This window comes from Panulirus ornatus, chromosome 22 (assembly GCF_036320965.1).
Source record: "Panulirus ornatus isolate Po-2019 chromosome 22, ASM3632096v1, whole genome shotgun sequence".
In the NCBI taxonomy this organism is placed as follows: Eukaryota; Metazoa; Arthropoda; class Malacostraca; order Decapoda; family Palinuridae; genus Panulirus; species Panulirus ornatus.
In genome coordinates, this window is record NC_092245.1 from 15,377,480 (window position 1) to 15,400,903 (window position 23,424).

General features: G+C 39.5%; 1 protein-coding gene across 6 annotated transcripts in view; it reads left to right on the plus strand.

Annotated features, from left to right (window-relative positions):
- The first annotated feature begins 10,670 nt into the window (after window positions 1-10,670).
- The window catches only part of LOC139756572 (homeotic protein ultrabithorax-like), an 821,256-nt gene continuing 808,502 nt past the window's right edge, over window positions 10,671-23,424 (plus strand). For 2 of the 6 annotated variants that reach the window (XM_071676182.1, XM_071676183.1), the window contains exon 1: window positions 10,671-13,250. In XM_071676182.1, the coding sequence (XP_071532283.1) occupies window positions 13,125-13,250 (126 nt within the window). In that variant the 5' untranslated portion in view covers window positions 10,671-13,124. The remainder of the gene's footprint in view (window positions 13,251-23,424) is intronic. The other 4 variants (XR_011714386.1, XM_071676181.1, XM_071676189.1 and 1 more) reach the window with 4 other exon arrangements.

A 23,424-nucleotide genomic window follows, 5' to 3' on the forward strand; every position in this document is an offset into this window, starting at 1 on the left:
ACAAAAGCTATCTCGCGGTGACGAGAACATCCTGGACGACCAATTACAATTCTTGCTCGTCTCTCATTAAAATATCATTGGGTCATCGTCCATTCAATAAGCCATTAACAAAAAATCCAGCCAATCAGGACATTCCTAACCTTATTAAACCATTTATAGCATTGATAACAAAATGAAAACTATGTCCATTAATATATATATATATATATATATATATATATATATATATATATATATTTTTTTCATACTATTCGCCATTTCCCGCGATAGCGAGGTAGCGTTAAGAACAGAGGACTGGGCCTTTGAGGGAATACCCTCACCTGGCCCCCTTCTCTGTTCCTTCTTTTGGAAAAAAAAAAAAAAAAAAAAAAAACGAGAGGGGAGGATTTCCAGCCCCCCGCTCCCTTCCCTTTTAGTCGCCTTCTACGACACGCAGGGAATACGTGGGAAGTATTCTTTCTCCCCTATCCTATATATATATAATCCATTCATGTTCCGTCTTTTTTACACCTGACACGAATATCATGAATGTATAAAAGTATAACTTCTGCTTCACCTCTGGGGGGTCTCCACTGGCATAATAAATGAGTTAAATCATCATTTTCTTTACAAGTAAATAATATTTGATACGTCTACATTACTCGAGTAGATCTATTCTTTCCTTCTCTACCCACTAACTCTGCCTCATAGTACAAATCCAACGTAGGTTCTCGAGGATATATACATAGTGGAACACAAAGAGGACACTTTACAGAAAACCTTATGATCTATTATGGGGTTAACTATTGGAAGGTCGTGAATGGGGGAGCTAGCTAACTGAAGACTTGATGGTCTATGACGAGGTTATCTGCTGGAGGACTATACATGTCAATACATGGGAAGACCAGTTTACAGAAGACCTAATGGTCTATGAAGAGGTTACTTGCTGAAGGACAGGGCACTGTAGTACATGGGAGAGCCAGATAACAGAAAATCTTATGGTCTTGGACGAATTCGTCGCCTTAAGGATAATAATTGTGTCCTAAACTCCTAAATCATATTGACAGAGATAGGATAGTAAAGCAGAAGGATCCTCCTCACTCGAAAGTAAGCATCTTCCCTTAGAAAAGAAAAATAGTCCTATTGAGGAGAATTTGTAATTGGTTAATTGAACTAAACACGAGGTGTGTTGGAGAGAATCGTTTTAATCAACCGTGTTGTGTGGTTTACGGGTCTGGTAAATTGTGTTCTCAGTCAACTTTGAGCATAAATGTCACATTGACCGCGCGTCTAATTATCCGCCAAAGCTAATTGGAATGAACGCCCTCGTAAGAGTAATTGGAATGGATGAATTGAAATAAAGGAGTGACATGCAAAGACATGGTTCTCAAAAATGAAGAGAGGATGTGCTTAAACGCCAGGATGAAAGGTTCCGACTGATTTCATTAAATATTTTTCAAAAAGCAGAAAATTTAGGGAAAACTGATAAGAGAAATGAGTATTCGTAGACTTTGCATTGTTGTTAATTATTAACAAAAGTTGAATACTGTCTTATTGTCAAGTTTTACTAATACTAGAGATTTTTAGCATAACTAGGGACACGGTATTCAGACCAAAGGAAAACACAGTAAGACAAACGTACTAGATCCTCTTATACTTTTTCAAAACGCTTCGGTCTTTGCTAAGAAATGTAATCAAAAGATCGGTGATCAAAATTTATCTCTACTTTGATAGATTTTCAGCTGCTGCGTGAGAAGATGTACATCTAAGAATAATGTAATCTATTCCTTGAAAAGAATCCTATTTCACAATGAAGGTAAAAGAATAACATTACGTTACTGTTGTTTACAACAGTTAGAAAAGACTGGACTTAAAAGAGTCAATACTCAGTTTGTAGTTAAAAAATGAGATCTTTGTTGTTTGTAAACTCTCTTCAAAACGAATGTAAGAAAATGATTATAGTAAAACATTATTCTGTGTTTTCTGCTTTCGCGAAGAAACGGCTCATGAGACCTTTACCATAACAGACCACGACATCTCTTGCATGAGGACCACTTACCCTTACACCACCTCGGTACTTTGATTGTAAAACTTGTATTTTGGGGGCATTTACACACGCTTAGAGAGCCCGTTAAAAAAAGAAAGTTTTGAAAGGGCTAATCCAAGAGGAGGAAGGGAAGGGGTAGAGGGTAAAGAGGAGGTTTGCAAAGTGGGAGTGTGGAAGTAAAGGTGAAATGAAGATGTTGAAAGTGTTTATGACCGGTTAGGACTCGAAAGAATACGATCGTTCTCACTTCGTGTAACTGCCTCTTGCATGTGTCTGTGTCTTCCACAGTGGGTAGCACAGATGGAGATATCCTGATTATTACGGTAGAGTTTGAAGTTACCATCCTCATTAATCTTCTATATTCTGTGATAAATGTCACGTCTCTTTTATCATTAGTTTTTTTTTGTATGAAATGGGTGAAGATGGGTGGATGACATGGAAGTACAAAAGGGAGGGGATGTTCTGCAGGTGGAGGAGGGGGTTAGCAGTATGTGAAGGAGAGGGGAAAATTATTTGGTTCTTATGGGGGATGATAACTTGTAAGTATAAAGAAGGGAGGGAAACAAATCAATGCAAATAATAGGAGGGTGATAGCTTGTAAACGAAAAGGACTTGACGGAAGAAAAAGAAGAAAAAATTGCAAGTACATTTATAAGTAGAAAGTGAGCTGAAGGCATAATGTACAAAGGGACAGAAAGTGGTACTTATAAAGTGTGAAGGAAGGAGTGGAATGAACTGGTGAAGCGAAAAGTGTAACCTGAAAATAGATGGGGAAACTGGGAGTAAGTACGAAGCTATACCCTGTTGAGTGTGTAACAGGAAGAGCAGTGGATGTAATAGGTGGGGAGGGGAAATGGGAGGCATAATATAGGATGGAGAACAGCTGCTGTAGAATGTAATGAGAGCAAGGGAATGGCCCCGAGGTAGAACCTGACGGTAGAGTGTGACATTAGCATGTAGAGTGTGAACGAGACAGTGGAGCGAGTGATGCCTTTTAAGCAGCTCTATTCAGTCGCAGAGTCCATCCTGCTCAGCTGGGTTTCATCCCTGCCCCACCCCCCCCCCCCCCCGAAACTTAAAAAGTGTGTCTTTAAATGTAACGATATGAGAATAACATGTTTCTGTCTTACCAAAAGATTCGTCGTCTTGTGAAAAGTGTATTTTCTTTTTGTCTCAGCATTTTGAAAATGGCATTTTATAAGATTTTGGAAATAGATTTTCGTTTCTTCCGTTGTTGCTCTGGATAGTGTTCATTATCACTTATTTTTATCTTTATCTTCTTTCCTCTGCCTTAGTTCCGTGTTTCGAATCTCATGTACAGTTATATATCAAACTACGCTAAGAATGGACACGACTCTGACATATATCCAAGTATCTTTTCACTCTCTTGAAACGTTTTATGCATCACAAAACTGAGTGTAGTTTTATGTGTACTAAACCTCGTGGCGTTCTACTACTCTTCAGTAAATTTCCCCCAAATTCCCCGTCTTAACGTATGCACTTAAGTTCTCAGATAATCGCGAAGGAAAAAGATATATATCCTGTCTTATCCTCTTCCTCCCTTCACAACCCATGTCCTCCCCCGACCCACACATCCCTCACGGCAATGACCGTGCGAGGGGCTATAAACATGACACTATGAAAATAAACTACCCCACTCTCAAATATGAAACTACAGAGCTCGGGTTATAATTGTCTCTCAGTGGGTATGACACGGTCCTGCTTTATGATATCATGGAAGAACCGGTGTTGTTCTTGCATCTAGGCCTTGTTGTTTTTTTGAGATTATGAAGAAGAGTATACGTAACTTTTGAGTGGATGAAGAGGTAGGTGGGTAAGATAAAGAGGGACGAATGGGTAAAGTATGGAGGAAAATAGCTAGTTTGATATAAAAGCAGTGAGAACTCGTGATATATATATATATATATATATATATATATATATATATATATATATATATATATATATATATATATATATATATATATATATATATATATATATATATATATATATATATATACATGTATATATATATATATATATATATATATATATATATATATATATATATATATATATACATGTATATATATATATATATATATATATATATATATATATATATATATACATGTATATATATATATATATATACATGTATATATATATATATATATACATGTATATATATATATACATGTATATATATATATAATGTATATATATATATATATATATATATATATATATATATATATATATATATAAAATGCTTTGATACACTTGCATAATTTCAGATGTAAACAAGAGTGATGCTTATTACGTGCCAGCATCGTTACGTCATTATTCTGGTCTTGGCGTTGTTCTCATAGTAACATTAGTGTCATCTCTTGGGGCTTATTATAACGTAATGCCTTAATACCACCACTACTACTACTTGGTGCCATGATGAATGCTTCTGATCGGCTTTTTCCAAAAGTAAAATAAATATAAAAGTTACCCCAATATTTGCTGTATTTTCTATATTTATAAGAGAACTTTTTATATCCCACGCTAAAATGACTAGATAATCTTAATAATTAGATTTCTGCTCATCTGTATAAAGAAAAAATTTCAAAAAAGTATATTCCCTCTTCTTTCGTCATCTAGTAAAGATATCATAATCTGTTACGAACTTATTACCCACATTTTCTGAGAAGCTTATTTTCTATGACGCCAGATCATAACAAAATGGAGTGCTTAAACCCAACCATTCTAACCACCCTTTATTTATCTTAAAATCATCCGATTTGACGCAAATACATAAGAATAGCAAGAAATAAATATAATCTTGATTTTAAGTTTATCATATGCAAGAATTATGGTGTAAAACATTCGAAAATCCCTTTCAAAACTAGTGTCATTTTGGGGTTGCGACACTTATCAATGCAATCTTACATTAGCGAAGTTACCCCTAATAAATCTTGTTCTACACGCCCTGCAGCAGTGACAAATACTGACAACAACAAATACAGCAACAACAAAAGCAACAACACAACAACAACATATTTTTCATTCATTTTCCTCTATATTTACATAAGACTTTCAAGGCAAGAAAATGTAGTAGCTAAATGGCTTACCTTGTGAGCTAATTCCTCACATGCCTGTCCGTAAATATTTCACTCTGACGGTTGTATTTTGCAGCAACGTAACGATAAGCACTAATCCATCACACGTGCAAGGAGTTACGAGCCTAATTTGATTCTATTCAATTGTTATAATGACGCACCTCCCACTGACAATGCCAGTTGTAACTCAAGAGAGATTACCAAGACAGCTGGCGGGGGAAAAAAAAAGATTGAACGTTCACTCAGTACAGAATAGCCAAGGTCATATATATATATATATATATATATATATATATATATATATATATATATATATATATATATATATATTATATTGTCTATGTGATCATGTATCTGCATGTACCATTGTATATGTGAGTATTCGTGTGCATTTATGTAGTGAGTTGCTAGACCAGCACAGGACTTGCTGACTGTGGGGGGACTCTGTTATTAATCTATTGTGATCGTTTCTATCTGAAAGCCATCCTCCCCGTACGGGCTTTCATGAATGGAAATTACATCCATTTGTAACAGGCCAAAGCTTATATATATATTGCCAAATCGAGTTTTAAGTTCAGTTTAATCCCTATTATTAAGCGGATCTTGTTTATGGACATGTATTAAACCAGAGGAAATAAATGTATAGGAGATATATAGATGATTATTAGGGGTAAATGTTATATTGGTTTCTCTCTCTCTCTCTCTCTCTCTCTCTCTCTCTCTCTCTCTCTCTCTCTCTCTCCTCTCTCTCTCTCTCTTCAGAGTCCACAACATTATATCAACCGTCTGGCACCCTCAAACGTCCTTTAACGTTCTGGGTGATAGACTGCTCCCTCCTTCTCCTCCTCCTCCTCCTGGTTTTTCTTTTCCTCGTCCTCCTTCTTCAACGTTATCTCAGATATAGGAAAGAATGCATGATCTTCCTACATCGAGATTACATAACGCAAACCTTCCCTACACATCTATTGTCTTTCCCGGGTCGTACTCTGAATCCTTTTTCCCCCCACATGATTTCAATACAACCTACGCAAAGTATGTATTATACATCGAATAAGTCAGGTACATTGGTTAACTTCAAAATGATTCCGAATGTAGACAATGTTCATTGGAAAGTGCAGCTTAGATACTCATAACTCCCCCCCCCCCCATGCAATTCCCTCATTCAGACAACATAAGCAAACATTGCCCACACAAACAGACCCACACCAACGTCCTCAGGACAACACTTGTACAAACACTCCTACACATTTTTCTCTCTATAAAACACCGCTGAACAAACACCTCACTCACAAATACCCTTACAAAATGGGATCCTATATAAACATCACCCCCCCCCCCTCCTATTGCTTCAGACGTATTCCCCGAGATTCCCTTGGTATATAGTTCCTCTCTCCATCTCCCTATAAGAAGTAAAAACTCTCTCCTCCCTTCGTAAGATGTGTTTGAGTACAAAAAAAAAGAGAATCTGTCCCCATTTAATCGGAATCTATAGTTCTTCCCTTAACCCGACAGGGAAAACTTCTAAATTTCTCCAAAATTAAAAATACATCCTTTTCACAAACACACACAAAAAAGTTCTACCTCAATAAATGGGCGTAAAAAAAAAAAAATCTCCCCTCGAAATAAATATTATCTTTCGTAAGTTGGAAGAGTTCGATAGGAAAGTAACTTTTCTCCACGTTCCTTCCCATCTTTCTTCTGATATTTACACAAACGTCCTCAAAGACCTCAAGAAATAAACTGAATACATTGTTTTCTCCCATCAACACCTCACCATGTAAACAATGTGACAGTATGTGGCGTGAAGTATTCCCCACCCCTCTCATGCTGTAGGAACTACAATTAAATAGGATTTATAAGTCTTCTCAAACATACCATGTTGTATGATACTCCATCACAAACTGCCCACTGACTGTCAGTCATGTAGGAGACGCCTCGTTACGACCTGGTTACTTACCTTTAACTTCCATGAGGTGGTAGTTAGACCCTCTGAAAATTAGAACTGCGCATCTCAATTATCGTCGAGTCCATAATTTCCGTTTATCGATTAATTATTATACAGCAGGATCGCTGGGAGTGTGGAGTAATTAATTGGGAGGTCAGAGAGAGAGAGAGAGAGAGAGAGAGAGAGAGAGAGAGAGAGAGAGAGAGAGTCCATCTTTTTTTTTTCCCCAACACAGTTGAAGGGGGAGGGAGGGAAGGGGAGGGGTTAAAACTGCTGATTAAAAGCATGTGATGGAGTAGGAGAAAAACCGAGCAGATTTGTGCTCGTTAGAGCATCAGTGATATTGCCAAGTAAAGAGTTATTTAGACGCTGTGTGTGTGTGTGTGTGTGTGGTGTGTGTGTACTCTCTAGAGTTATGATTGATGGTCATTTACGAGCCAAGTTATGCGATTACACTCTGGGAGAAAATAGGCGATTACTCATCCTCCTATAAATCTCAGAACCCATCATCGTGCTCTTCTCATTATGAAAGGCTTTGGATTCCGCTTCTCTTTCTTACCCTCCAGAAACTTTATTTAACAATGTATTAAACCCATTTTTATGTGAATTAAATGACTCCATAAACACAAATTAAGGCTAATGACCAGTCCAAGGAATTACAAAGTTTTCATATCGCTCCCCACCTATTCTCGATTTCGGCCAAGATTTAACCAAGGGAAAATCAGGGGTTTGTCTCCCTAATTACATAATTAGGGGCCCAAGTGGCTTGCATCCGACAGTAGTGCAGCTCACTGAACCGCCCGGCACTAGATTCCCTGTTGGCGATGCTTGAGTGTTCGTGGGCAAGAGGGGTAAAGGCTCTTGTAGCCTCAATTAGAACCTCTGGGTGATTAAGGTCTCTCACTCAGGGGACACTTGAAGCGGAAGTCTTAATCTTAAGGTAATTAAAATCACATAAGATTGCCACCTAGATGAAGATGAGGTGAAGAAGAAAATATATTTCTTAGGATTATATTTTGCGGTGCTTGACGAATGAGTTTCCCTCTCGTGAGTATAATGAGGCGACAGATATGTTGTAAGTATGATTGAAATACATGTGTCGGACGCAAGATTTTGACATCTAGGTATGCCCACCACTTCAGAAATTATCAGGGTCATATCCATGACGCCCTGAAGAGGACCTGTTGTATACAACTAAAGCGAACAAAACGCTAGAATCATGACCAACTGGTCTTCGTAGTTGGTATACTAAATTGCGTAATTCAGTGACATCATCCCCGTATCTGCAGAAACCTCTCTGATCTTACAAGCATTTGTAGAGAATTTCCTACAAAAAATGAGAAAATTCTGATCCACGTAAAGCGTCGTCGCTTGGAAGTTGAGACACTGTCTCACATAATTGTGGAAGGCTTGCTCAAGATGGTCCATCATCTCGACACATTCCTGTTCACTTGTAATGCGAAACTCTGAAAGTTGGTGTAGTAATGAGAGCAGTTTGACTACGGTGCTTTGAATACGATAATAGAAATTTTCAAATTTACAACTTTAACTTCTTTGTCTCATTGCAACTCATTTTCGCTTTACTTTCCCACCAGTCTTCTTGTAATTTCTTTTTTCTAATCCATCTGAATATCTCTTCTTCCTGGGGCACACACCTTGCTTTTTCTCATATCTACAGAGGATCATGTTTAGTATATATATATATATATATATATATATATATATATATATATATATATATATATATATATGATAGATAGATATAGATAGATGTTCACATACTAAAGTTTATTTCAAGATGAGGGTGGACTTAAATTTATACCTCTTTACCTCTAATGCATATGACTGGCTGGTTCTTGAACACAAAAGCCAATCTAAAACACTGAACTCAATTGCTTCTAAGAAGTTGATCTCCACGGTAGCCCGAGTGAGCCAGTTAATACTCTAATTGATACCAATCAGTCATTTGCATACCAAGCTGCTTTTGAAAGGCAATTTCAGCCTTAGTTGCCGAGAGACGTTCTCTCACTACATCATTGGCTAATGATCTCTCGCGCCTTAAGACTAAAGTCGTACCAGCGGACGAGATCTTAGTATTCAAATCTAGCCGAATAATCGCATGAAATTATACCTGTAGATGTGGGATAGGTTGTTAAGATACAGTCATTTAACAAGGCTATATTCACCGAGCTAACTACCAGTTTAGACGATAATGGTTCCTGAACAAGCTTACAAGGTGGAATGATGTCTTTTTTTTTTTTTTTTTTACCCCTTCTACCTCTAATTGATGTAACTAAACAGGTTTTTCTCCTTGTCTGAATAAGATCTGGATCCTGTGATTCAATATTTCGCATCACTACACATCGTAGATGAATGCAATGAATATAGGCTTCAGGCTTTTATATATCTCATTAGATTCCTCTTCTATTGGGTGTTTGCATGATACAAGAGCGTCTTATCCTTTAAAATAACTAGGCTCTTGGTGGACCTCCATGTTCAACTAATCCACTGAAACACTTCAGTTGGAGGTGAAGGTTCATGTAAGCGTGCATGCTATATTCAGGGATGAATGGAAACAACAACTAAGGTGAAGGATATGTATATTAAATTATCCCATTTACATAACTGTGATCAATGACCTGTTACATATAGTGTTTACACGACTGACACGGAATCGCAATGTAAACACATATCTAATGTTTACATCATTCGTGTTCTATATTGGTAAATATGATTTAATGCTTTTGTCATATATATATATATTTCATGAAGATGAACATATTATGTGATATTTGCTTTAGGGGAAAATACATTTCATATGGTAAGAAGATAGTTTTACGAGGTGTTCTTCCTCTGACGTGGAACTCTTTGGTAAAAGCAGGAATGCAGCCATGAGGGAGAGTAACTTAACTCACATTTAGGAAATTTGCTTTTAAAAGTTTATTCTGTAAGTTGAAATTTATTCTAAGAGTATCCTAACTTCAGCGTACTGGAAGTGGTTTGTTTACGTTATATGTTTAACAACAGACTAAAAGAAGAACAACTGAAATATACATATGTTTAGTTTATCCTTAGAATCATTGAGAATAAGAATTTCCAAGGATTTTAAGATAAAGAAAATTTAGAAACTTCCCAGAAATGATTGAATTTATGCTAAAAGAATTTGCTAGTGTTATCAAATTTGCACTAACTTTACATGAAAGCAAAACCCTATTTTCACGAAATGATGTAGATACTTAGTTATAGATATCTATAGATATACACAGAGATGTATTCAATTACGTATAGGAACAACGCAAAAATTAATGTTAAAGAAACCAATTCGACAGATTCTGATCACTGAAGTGTGGTTCTTTTAGGAGTTTGGATCCTCACTAACTCGTAGGCTTGTGGTGATGGTTAATGCTATAGATTTTGCAAGGGGCGGGGCTCCATTAAGCGTTATGGCCTGGGCTTATTAAGTGGGTAACTTGACTCTAGGGCTTACAAGTGAGACACGATGTTTTCAGAAAAATGATTATATATATATATATATATATATATATATATATATATATATATATATATATATATATATATATATATATAATTTATCTATGTATAATCCTAGCAGAATTATTTAAGCTTAAAACGTAGTTTGCTTTTGGTCTTTGGAACTACTATAACAACTTACCTGAGCTGCTGACGATGGGGGAGGTCAATACCTCGGTGCTTGGGCTATATGAAGAATGTTTATAGATTGTTGCTTATATGATATATACATTTGTTTGTATAGTTATATTAAGTCTTCTTTTTCTCATTAGCTGTGAATTTCTTTTTATTTACAGTTCTGTAAATGATTTATTGTAATTCTCTTATGGTTATAATCTTACTCTTATTGGTTAATTACTTATTGTGTAGGGGGTTTGGAATTTATAATGGGCTCATTTATGTTGCATTTTTCCACTTATATTAGGCCTTCAAGGAATGATCTGTTCTCAGGTTAAGAAGATATGTGTATTCAGCTGAGGAATATGATAATTATCCTTGAGAAGATTGCATTTTGTAAATGTACACACACTCGCTTTTCAGGGATACAAAGTTTGCATTTTGCAAATGGAATTTCGTTTCCATTCAACCAGATAATCCACAGTGACATGTATCTTGGTACATGATTTATGTTTATATGAAATATTTAGTACAAAACCCCGACTCCAGCCTGGAGCGTGTGTGTGTGTGTGTGTGTTTGGCCTCATAAACTCTACCCTCACAAAGTGAGTTGTTGTTAACTCGAGTGTGTGTTGAGTGGATGTGTATGATACGTGCAATGGAGGGGAACATTTCCAATGACTTCTTGAGTAAGTCAAGTGACTCCTTGAGTGACTTGAGTCTTTCTGAGGCTGACTGGGGCCTTCGAAGACCCACTTAGAAATGTATTGCAAGATTGGTTTTCACTCTGGCGCGGTTGCATGCATGATCAGGCTTCAATAACAAGATTGAAATAGCTTTTCCTTTTGCCTGCTTGTTGTTGGGCTGTGCTAAGGTAAATCTATGGTCACTCGATACGGACACCAGCGAATGAGCCATCTTCCAGTGCTTGTGGTAGGCCAGTGCCTCTCTTCCTAACGTGCCTACCAGCAATGAATTTTCACCTCGTCTTAAAAAAAAAAAAGAAAGAAAATGTTAGTCTCTCGAAGCCAAGCAAATAACACAACACAAGCATTATCAAGCAACGCTGGGGACACTAAAACACAAAACATTATCTATCAACACTGAGGACGCTAAACATCAAGACAAAACATAATCAAGTAACACTGCATCCGAGGGCTTCCCTATCAGATTTAAATCAATCCATCCTCATGACGTAGGGTTAATCTAGGGTAAGTTTAGTTCCTGGATCAAGATTCATCAACTTTTACTTCTCAAACAGAGGGACTTTCATAAACGTCGAGTTTCATTGAGGAACCGCTCGAGCAACGTAGACGAAACATGATCACACGTGATTCATGTTAGCAAAGTGTAGACTTGAATAGTGGGTCAGTTTTAAGATACTTGGTTTCCAAAGACAACAGTCGTTAGCAGAATGTGATATGTATATCAGTGGCCAGTGGCCATCTGACGCATGCATGCTACGTCTTTACTCAGTCCCTATCGCTGGTGTCCATATTGGGTCTTTCGGTACACATGAAGCGCTTGTCTTCATCGGATCTTAAGTGCAGACTTTGTAAAGATGTGAACACAAGGATAGAATTGTCTCGTTGATTTAGAGTTGATTACGACTAGTGGAGCTTTCTTGCCATTGGCTCGCCAGTAGGTTAACTACAGGGATTGGCCCTCGCACACAGAGAGTGCTTACCATGGTCGGACTTTGGTGCCTAAGCTTATGAGGAGAACAGAGGTGGTTGAGACACGCTTGCTTTGCACTGGTCCTCGCAAAATGAGAGCTTGGCTGGCCTTGTTAAAACTAGTTTACATTTTGTTATGGCATGAAATGGGCAGTAGAGGATCCTCTAACATGGAAAGGGCGTTGCAAACAAAAGATCTTTTCGGCTGCTCTCATAAGGCGGACTGAATCTTATTAGCTTCTCAAAGATGTCGTTTAACCAAGCAGGGTCCTACAGATTCGACAAAGAGATCATAAAGTTGACACTATGTTGAGTTCTCCGTGTCCAGTTGTTAGATCTGTTTCCTAATACACTTCTCAATGGATGAACACTATAGCTTCTAACTAATACATATCATAAATTCCTTTCGTTCTAAAAGCTAAGGTATCCATCAGATCCAACCTTCATACTTTAGTATCAGGTACTGGGACCAAAAAGGTACAAAATTTTGAGTTGGTATATGACAAAAAAGTATGAAGTATCTCTATGATCTTTTTGTCGAATCTCATGAGTACATTCATATCTAGATTGAAAAAGAGACTTCATTTACCGCCCATGACTACATTATCTCTCAGTCGTTGGCTCACAGTCTCTCAACCTACAATTGACACCTTAAGGGGAGAGATCGGGTTTGGGAGGGAGGGAGGGGAAAGGTCGCGTCCACATTTTAGGTGTGTAGAATGACCCTGGGTGACCTGGAAGTAATTGGTATTTCCAATCCTCTCTGCCAGCTAGCCCATGCTGTCCATTCGCCTGCTGCGCCTTCCAGAGCACTGCGGTCGCTGGAACTCAATAGTACGGATCCGGTAAGTAAAAAAAAGGACACAGTACCGGAAGAAGGGTTCTTAACATCGGCTTTTACTAACCACAGTTTTGCAGGACATGTATCAATGATATGCCTCATGTTCCAGTTCTTGTACCATTTAAGGAGGACGTGTGTCCTACTTTGTTCTTATTTAAGGTAGATGTGTGTCCCAGTATGTTCTTATTTAAGGTGGACATGTGTGTCCCAGTATGTTCTTATTTAAGGTAGACGTGTGTCCCAGTTTGTTCTTATTTACGGAAGACGTGTGTCTCAGTATCTTCTTATTTAAGGAGGACGAGTATCCCAATTAATCCTTATTTAAGGGGGACTAGTGTCCCAGTCACTAATTAACCATTTACGATACCTCTCAGGAACTGTAAAGTTGAAGGGCGTGTGTGTCTTTATGGATCACTTCGTCTTGAACACTTTATAATTGTTTAAGGAATTTGATATCCCAGATATCTGTGTGTTTAGGTATATGTGATTTAGATGTAAGTTTTCTGGTAAGAATATCTATCATCTATTGAGTCTGACTGATGGTTTTGTTGATACTCTCAGAAAGCTGTATGATGGGGCATTGCATGTTTTCAAGGGCCTTTATCTTTACGGTGTTATAATTTTTCGTGTCTTTGATGTTTCAAAAAAAAAGTATCGGTGGCCTGTGTCTTCGAGGCTTCGATAATCCTGAGGCCGTCCGTCTTCTTCGTATCCTTGGTCCTCTGCATTGAGGATTCAAGATGTTTCGATGCTCTAAAGACCCTTTGCACTGGGTTTCCTAGTGTTCTATACCTCATCATCTTAGGCTTTTCGATATCTTTCTTCGGTTCGAGAACTCGTCTTTCTTAGGTCTTCGACCTCTTTTCTTACGTGCTTCGATGTTCCATTTTTTTTTTCCTGAGATTCTTTATGCTTCTGTGATTTACTCCTTCGATGTTTGAGGTTGTCACTTCCATCTGCTGGGGTAAAAAGAAATGTAAGTACTCGGAAAAGGATCATATGATGATAATATATGAACACCTAGATAATATATGAAGAAAATAGTGTAGGTGGCAAAGTAACATTAGGTAGCAGGAAAAATAAAATGGTGTGAAATGAGATTAGAACATTTACTGATATAATGATAAAGATAAGAACTAAAGAATAAAACTAAGTAAATAAATTATTTAAGGATGAGACGTAATACGGACCGAGAGGATATACTGTATCAAACGTATCAATCAATCAATCACTTGAGAAAGAGATACAATACGGACGTGGGGGAAATACCGCATCAACCAATCATTTGAGGATGAGGTGCGCTACGGAAGGGGGAAAATACCGTATCAATCAATCAGTTGAGGATGAGATGCGCTATGGACCGAGAGGATACACTGTATCAATCAATCAGTTAAGGATGAGATGCGCTACAGAAGGGGGGAAATACTTCATCAATCAATTAATCGAGGATGAGATGCGCAATAGACGGGAGGAAATGTATATACATAGTGTTCTGTAAACCCGCAGGAATGGGGAAAAAAAATCATCCTCTTAATAAAAACATAAACGGAAATAGTGAACAGAGTGTTAAAGCCTTCCACTTGATTTGATGGGCCCTCTGGAAAAGTCTGTCGGAAGTTTTAATGAATGTGTAAATTAGATTGATAACGAGTTAGGAAAAGTAATTAAACTTGTAGGATACGTTTTCCCTTGGTCTTAACACGGGCCGGGGGGTGGGGGGTTGGTGTGTGTATGTGTGTGTGTGTGTGTGTGTGAGAGTGTGTGTTTTTTATCCTCTATTGGAGGTGGTTGCTTACCGTCAGGTCCTCTGCGGCACTCCTCTCTCTCTCTCTCTCTCTCTCTCTCTCTCTCTCTCTCTCTCTCTCTCTCTCTCTCTCTCTCTCTCTCTCTCTCTCCTCCGAATATTTTTCTTCTTTTCTTACGTTTGTTTCACGGGAAAAGGAGGGGAAGTGGGAGTTGGGGGTGGGGGCTGCAAGAGGGGTAAATAAGTGTTTGTGTACGTGTGTGAGAGAGAGAGAGAAGCGGGGAGAACGTGGGATGAATGAATGAAAAAAAGAGAGAGAGAGGTAGTGTGAAGGGCTGCAAAATGAGAGGGAAAGAGAAGGGAAAGTAAGAGGAAGAGAAGGAGGAAGAAGAGGAGGAGGAGGAGGAAGAAGAAGAGGAGTAGAAGAAGAGGAGGAGGAGGGAAGAGGGAGGCTGAAATTACCCCCTCGCCATTTGTTAAGGGATTTACAAACGTCATTAGCTCGGTGTGGAATATTATTTATACCACGTTCCCTATTATCTATAATGGCTTTGTGAGTTACAGCAATGGGTCCGGGAATTTATATATCTTGTCCTTTACTTTCGTGGAGTTTAGCATTCAAATTTTAATTATAGCACGATTTATTACACCGCTACATTAGGAGATACTAATGTTCTCGCTGCTGTACTAAGTTTATCCTATGATTAAAATGTTTTTACTCTGTATCTTTCGCCAAAGATCTTAATTATAGAGGATCTCAGAATTTGCCAGTCTGCTATATATTTCAGGATTCCCATTTTCTTTCCCCACCGTGGAATGAATTATTTCTTTCATAAATATATATCTTAGTTGTATCATTATGAACGGGAAAAGTTACCAACACTCAAACTTTTGTTCAAAGTCTTGCCCAAGGAAAAAAAAAAGGGAAAAAAAAATTTGTCTCTACGAATTAGGGAGATAATTTTCTTTTTTTTCTACATTAAGACGTGTGGAGTTGCGCAGTAAACTGACCGAGTGCTACAGTTATGAGGGGTGGAGTGTAGGAGGAGGTGGGGGGAGGGCAGGTGAGTTTACCTGCCTGGAGACCCGAATGTAAACTACTGAAATTTAACGTATCTGCCGTTGCCAAATGATTAAGCGTTCCGTGAACTTGGAAAGAATCGTTGAATGCAGGTGAAAAATGCGTGCATATGTACTTGAAATATATATATATATATATATATATATATATATGTGTGTGTGTGTGTACATAATTCAGTAAGCAGTCCGCTCTTTCATACCCGTCAGCCGCATTACACTGATCCATAAGTGTTATAATAACACGAGCAGTTAGAGATCACAGGACGATCATAAGCGTCCACAGACTTCGCCTCCTATAGTTCACTGTTGCTCGGAATACCGTGTTTACCTTTTAAGCCGAAGATACAAGTCCTCATTCACGAGGTTTTCCGAGGCGAAGGGGAAAAAATGAAACGTATTTAAACAATACAGAAGGACTAAAACAGTAACTCCCGCCACAAATAAAATGTTCGCGAGTTAGCACCTCAATTTTGAGACCCACCGAGAGGGGGGAAATAGCCCTTAGAGCTATAGTAACTAGAGGCGAGAATAGCGTATAAGACCGCAGGTTCCCCTCCTCCCCCAAAAAATATTAGCGATATAGTGGTCTTGTGTCTGGAGTCGACCATCACTCACCTTTTAGTATTTCACCCTGCAACTTAGCACGGCTGTACGTTCCAGGAATTTACTGCTCCCGGCAGAGTCCAGGAATAAATGAATACACGTTTCCAGACCTCCGTACCGTACTGTTATCATTCACGCCGAGTTTAGTGGGCCCACGTCAACACAGTGCTCACTTCCCTTAGGGGGGCGCCCCCCTTAAGGTCGGGAGTGCTAAGGCATCCTGTAGGAGGAGTGAGCCTTTCTGGACACCTAGTTCACATTGGGTCTGGATATTTATGGAATATGGTGTTGGTGATATCCACGTCTTTCTCCTTTTGAAGGTGTGAAATGTGCGATCGTTTAGGATTTCATTTTTTTCCCCTTCTATTCTCTCTCTCTCTCTCTCTCTCTCTCTCTCTCTCTCTCTCTCTCTCTCTCTCTCTCTCAAGTGGTGGTCATAATGTCCGACGATACTTACTGTGGCTTCGTATCTCTTCATGAGTCCGGGAGACGAAGCTACGCTCTGAAGGGGATCAGACATGTAGGTATTCATCACTGGGTCATCGAGGTATTCATCATGTCACTAGTGGCTCGTCTCCCATGAACTCATGGGACGTGTCCTGGTTAGGTAGGTGGGTAGGTAGAAAGGGGAAGGAGGAGGAGGAAAGGGGGGACAATTGTGGGAAGGTCGAGAGGGGAAGTGGCGGTGTAAGGTTTGTGAATGGGGTAGAAATAGTTATGGGTTGGTAAGAAAAGGTTGTGAGTTGTAGGTGATGGTAGAGAGAGAGAGAGAGAGAGAGAGAGAGAGAGAGAGAGAGAGACCCACATCCCTTCCAGCATCCACGGGACAAATAAATGTTTGGAAGGACGCTCGCCTAGGTAATGATTATGCTGGGCAAGCGAGGCGGGACACACACACACAGCCCCTGAGCACCCACAGAATTCGTATTTATGTTGGAAGTTTCAATCTAAGAACACCTGATGCTCCGGCTCATTATGTCTAAGTTACGGAGGCGGGATATTCTCGCGGCTCCCTTATCCGTCTCGCTTTTCTACCTCCTGTTTTGCAAGTAGTTGATGGCAATGGCCTGGTCCTCCCCACTCGTCCTCTCGCTCTCTCTCTCTCTCTCTCTCTCTCTCTCTCTCTCTCTCTCTCTCTCTCTCTCTTGTGCCTTTCGCTAGTTTGCTGCTCTGAATGATGATATTTGCGAATATATTCTATGTTCATGGTAAGTAGATGAAAGACTAAGGTGTGTTCTTATTGAATTTCTTTAGAAGAATACGTATATATTTCTTTAGAGTTAGATATCCATTAAACATTTAATCTAATGATATTGATATATGCAAATACAGCCTAAATATGTATACCCTCTTTACCATTATACCTAATATGCATCATCACTTCGTTTGTCCTGTGCATTTAGCTATCATCACAAGTTATAGAATTAATGATTTTTGTATAATACTTCATCAATGATCAATAGATAGTAATTTGGAGTATCACAATAGACATTAAATGCATCATAAGGTAATGAAACCTATCCATACTATAAGGTCTCAATATTTTTTTTTTTCACATAGTTATGTTGGCCATCGCGATTGCAATATGTATATATATATGTCCTGAGTTCGAACCCTGTCGTCAGGTTTGGTGTTGTAGTAATCTTGCAATATGCTTGTGAAAACTGGGCAGATTTATGTAGACGCTGTCTAAAATAGTCTGAGCCTATTTCACTTTCCAAACATTTCTAATGTCGTTATCATTTTCGTGATCGCTTCCATAATATCCATCAATTCGTTACCCTTTCCATCACTGTTTCCATAACATCTATTAGGTCTTTACCATTTCCATCATTGTTTCCATACTATTTATCATTTCGCTAACATTTCCATCACTGCTTCAAGTAACATCCACTAGATTATTGCCGAACTCAAGAATCAACCTCACATTTGACATCTTGGATACAAATACTCCACATTATATCGAGTACTTCGATGTATCTCCTCGAAGGAGAAAAAGAGGAGCTGAAGACGAACAGAACTCTTGAGACGATGAAGCGAAATTCACATATGGTCTTTTTTCTCTTCTTGAAAAGACACATGAACTCTCCTAAACTCCATCTCTTAATATCTCCAGGATTTCCCCTGTTCTTCCTCTTCTTCCCTTCTTCTTCCCTTTCCTTTCTGTCTCACCCCCCTCTCCCCAATCCCTTTCCCCCCTACTCCTCCCTTATTTCCCAGCTCCTACCACTAACCCTACCTTGCTAAGTGACACTTCGTAACACATCATCTTTAATACATATCCACCGAACTCAACCTTCGGTTTGACGCGTTGAAGGACTTTATCTTATAACACCTTTAACACCATAGGTGTACTACTGACTGGTGTGATTAAGAGAAAACGAATGGTATTAAGAGTGAGGTACCATGATAATAATGAACTCGTCTACATGCTCTACACCCACGAATTATACCTCATAGATTTACCCCCTTCCTTGCTGTTAGCAGTATATGTACGTGTGGACATATATCCCTCCACCTTTGTCGCTCATATATATTGTGGCCGGGGGTTCGTGACCTTTTGTGATTCCGAGGAGGATGACACAAGATTGGATTAAGAAATAGAAAGATAAAAGGAAGCGGCGACTACATGAACATCTTACAAGATCCTTACCATCTACAAGAATTACCTCTTCCTAAGACATCTCGTAGCGAAACTTTACGAGCCCGGATAATCACACGGAAGAAGAAGGAAGGAAAAAAGATAGAAGAAGAAGAAGGAGGAGGAGGAGGAGGAAGTTGAATTACGAGAAGCGGCAGCCATAGTTCTGAAAGCCGTCGCTAGGTGCGCCCTCGTCCCTCCCCTCCAGATGGGGAGATTCACACGTATTTTGTGCCGGGAACCAAGGAGGAGGAGGGAAAAAATAAGATGGTAGTACATCTTCGTGATGCGTAGAAGGGGAGGAGGACTAGAGAGAGAGAGAGAGAGAGAGAGAGAGAGAGAGAGAGAGAGAGAGAGACTTCAAGAGAGATTCTCTATCGTATACAGAACGTATTCAGGAGGGACGTGATTGGCTCAGTCTGCCGGAGAGGTGAAAAACGCAGCCAATGGACGTACTTCGGCATGAAGAAAATGACACACAACTGATATGGGGTACGAGGGTGTTCTCTGGACAGTGTCTCAGATAAGGATTGAAGCGTTTATCTATTAGGTCACGAGAAATGATGACAGGCAGAAACCAATCCACCTGAAGTGCCTAACATTCGGTGATTAAGTACCACAAAGAGGTCCAGATAGATAAGGATTACCTCAATCAGAGGTCCAGAAATAAAAAAAGTTACTTCAAGGTCAACTAGCCTTTAGACAAGCTGAAAGACATGTCTATCAGAATGAAATTAATTTAACTTACTATCTATCAAGCTGGAAATAGAAATTGTCATAGGTAGTCTACCTAAAAAGCCGCTTACAAGAAAAGGCTTAATAAAAGATGGAGGGATTATAGCACAGTCATAGGTCTAAAGGGATGGATTGACCTCAATAAGACTTCCAATAAGCGGGGATTTAGCTGAAGGAATGGTGTTACGGGGACGGATTTGGTTACTGAAATGCAGGGATTTACGCAAGGAGATGAGGAGGGAGAACTAATGAAAGGCCAAAGTGATTGGGATTTCTTGATCTAGTATTCTGAAGTGGAGGGAATCCCTTCAGAAATGGCCCCACTGTTAGGGTTTTCTTTAGAGAGAATCTATTGATCATTTTCGTACGTGGAAAAACTTTTAGGATTACTTTTGTCATAACGAATTGGATAACGCTTTAGTTTCAATTAACGAAGTTCTAGACGAACAAGGAGTAATTCTCAAGAGGAGGAATACATAACGACGTTTAAAGATTTGTTAAACGAAGAAAGATCAACGAGGGGTTGATATATATATATATATATATATATATATATATATATATATATATATATATATATATATATACATTCATTTATTTATTCATATAGAATTTCTAAGTCTCGTGTTTACTCCCATTCGTACACAAGAAATACCAAAAAGAAATGTTTCAAAGTCAATTCCCAAATCCCGGAAGATATTCCAGTCATGGTAGGACCACGTCGTTAGGGACGAAGAATGAAAGCCTCACATTTTCCCGGGGAATCATGGGATGAACCGGCCATATTTTCTCCTATAGAGGATAAGAATTCATCATCCGACTTTGGCAACAGTTCAGCTTCTTTGTCTGGGTAAGGCTCGCTCCCTGTGGTTATATTCGGCTGGTGCTTTCCATATATATATATATATATATATATATATATATATATATATATATATATATATATATATATATATATATGCATATATATATGTGTGTGTGTGTGTGTGTGTATGTATATATAATGGAAGGGAGAGAGAAAGAGAGAGTGACGATATGGAAAGACAGAGAGACAGATAATGATTTGACGTCTCCTCACAAAATTAGCCATTCCCATCTTCCCTTTCTATGCAGACGAAGGATCGTCATCTGTAAACACTAACACACACACACACACACACACACACACACACCCGCTGCTATCGCTTTCTCCCCAAACTTTGGGTGTCGCCGTTGTGTGAATCCCAGCCTGAGATATGTCTGTATGTTTCAAGCAAAGGGGCTTACTGCTACCCATCGTATTTTATATTCGGAATTACACAGGTCATTTCGGGGATTTGGCAATGCAATAGTACGCGCTGTAGGCAGGAGGAGAGAGAGGGGGGTGGGTGTGCCATACTTTCCCTTCCCCCCCTTCCAAAAAGGTGAAATATGCCGGGCAACAATCCCAGTATTAATTCCCAAAGACCATAATAATGATATAAATTGGACTGTGGCGTGGGGCTTAATGCAATCCCTACCCAGTGTAGGATTACCGATATGATTGAGAGCCGGTGAAAATTACATATCCGAGCCTTTGCTGCAACGAGAGCGAGAAAAACACGACACGCGGATCTCCACGCCGCTGAAACAAACAGAAAACATGTTTTGGACAGTCCTTCTCCTCTGACCGGTGAGCCGGGCTTGGTTTAACTCAAAGCTAGTTTTTCGTAGCTCTTTTGTAAGTCAAGTAGTTTGTTTGAGTTCAAAGCTAGTTTTTGATAACTCTTTTGTGAGTCAAGTTGCTTGGTTTAGCTTCAAACTTGTTTCTCATAGCCCTTCTATGAGTCAAGTGGCTTTGTGAAGCTTAAAACTAGTTTCATGCAGCTCTCTTCCGACTCGAGGGGTTGGATTACCTTGAAACAACTTTTGTATGCCCTTTCACTGACCCAAATGGCTCGGTTTAGTTCAAAACAATTTCGTATAATCCTGTGTCTGACCCGACTGGCTTGGTTTAGCTTAAAACAAGTCTTGTACAACCATTTTCTTGACCCGACTAACTTGGTTTAGTTCAAAAGCAAAAGCTTTGCACAGTCCTCCCTCTGACCAGACTCGCTTTGGTCTAGCGTCGCCTCTTACCCCAACGTTCCCCAAAATCCCGTCCCGAACAACCCCTCCCTCCATGGCACACGAGCCTTTTTTTCCCCCTACCTCACCTCACCTTCGATCAATTACTACATCCCTCCGCCTCGTCTGTGTCCTCTCCCTCCTCCCTGTGTACGACTTGGAGGACGAGGCGAGTCCATCGCATCGCGTCTCGTGAGGTGGCTGTCTTGATCAGCCGAGAGAGCCGGGGAGCGGGCTAGAGGGGGTTGGGAGGAGGGGTAGAAGGAGAGAGAGAGAGAGAGAGAGAGAGAGAGAGAGAGAGATACACTTCTTTCTCTCTCTCTCTGCTCAGACAGGGTGGAAGGAGAGGAGCTGCCTCGAATCGCCATCCCGTGGTAAGTAAAGTTCACTCGAAGTTAGCCCGTAACTCGAAGTCTGATGTCCCCCCGATTAAGTAGTGCTCCAACTTTGAGAACGATCCACTTCAAGGGAGAGAGAGAGGGAGGAGGGAGGGAGGGAGGGAGGGAGAACTAATCGTTTTGTGATTTCCTTCCATAATGTATAGAAGTTGAGGAAATAAGGCTTCGCCAGTGAGAGGAATAAGATGGTGAAAGGCGCTCGGTGGGGAGGAGGAGGGAGGACAAACAAGCTGGAGCACAGGCCTTGTAGGAGGGAGAGGGCGAGGATGGGGGTGTTGGGAGGGCTTGGTATGGGGGGGGGGGCATGGGAGGGGGGATACAACGTGTTGGTATTTGTATGTTTTTTTTTTTTGTGTGTGTGTTCCTTTGCTCAATATTTATAGTGCTGATGAGGTTTTTTGAGGACGACAGTTCTGGATGGCGAGTTATGTGTTGTTTTCCCTCGCGGGCCGCCTCTCTTATGTGTGTGTGTGTGTGTGTGTGTGTGTGTGTGTTGCTGAGGATATGTTCCTGTGTCTCAAGGCTGTACATGTGTTGCTGGGACTTTGTTTGCGTTGTTGAGGCTTTATGTATGTGTTGCTGAGGAGGAAGTATATGGGTGCTGTTTTTATTGTGTGAACGTGTCGTCCTGAGGCACTCCGTGTGTGTGTTTGTGTGTCTATCTTTCTGCTTGTTTGTCTGTCTGTTTGTCTGTCAGTTTGACTGCCTGCCTGTCTGCATGTATGTAGATATAGTGTATATCTGTTGATGTCCCCTTGTGTGTGTGTGTGTGTGTGTGTGTGTGTGTGTGTGTGTGTACTATCTGTGCTTATCATTTGCACGTTACAAGGAAAGAGTTTTCCACTCGCGTCTCTTAACTTTGTACAACCAACAAATAAATTATCTTTGCAGT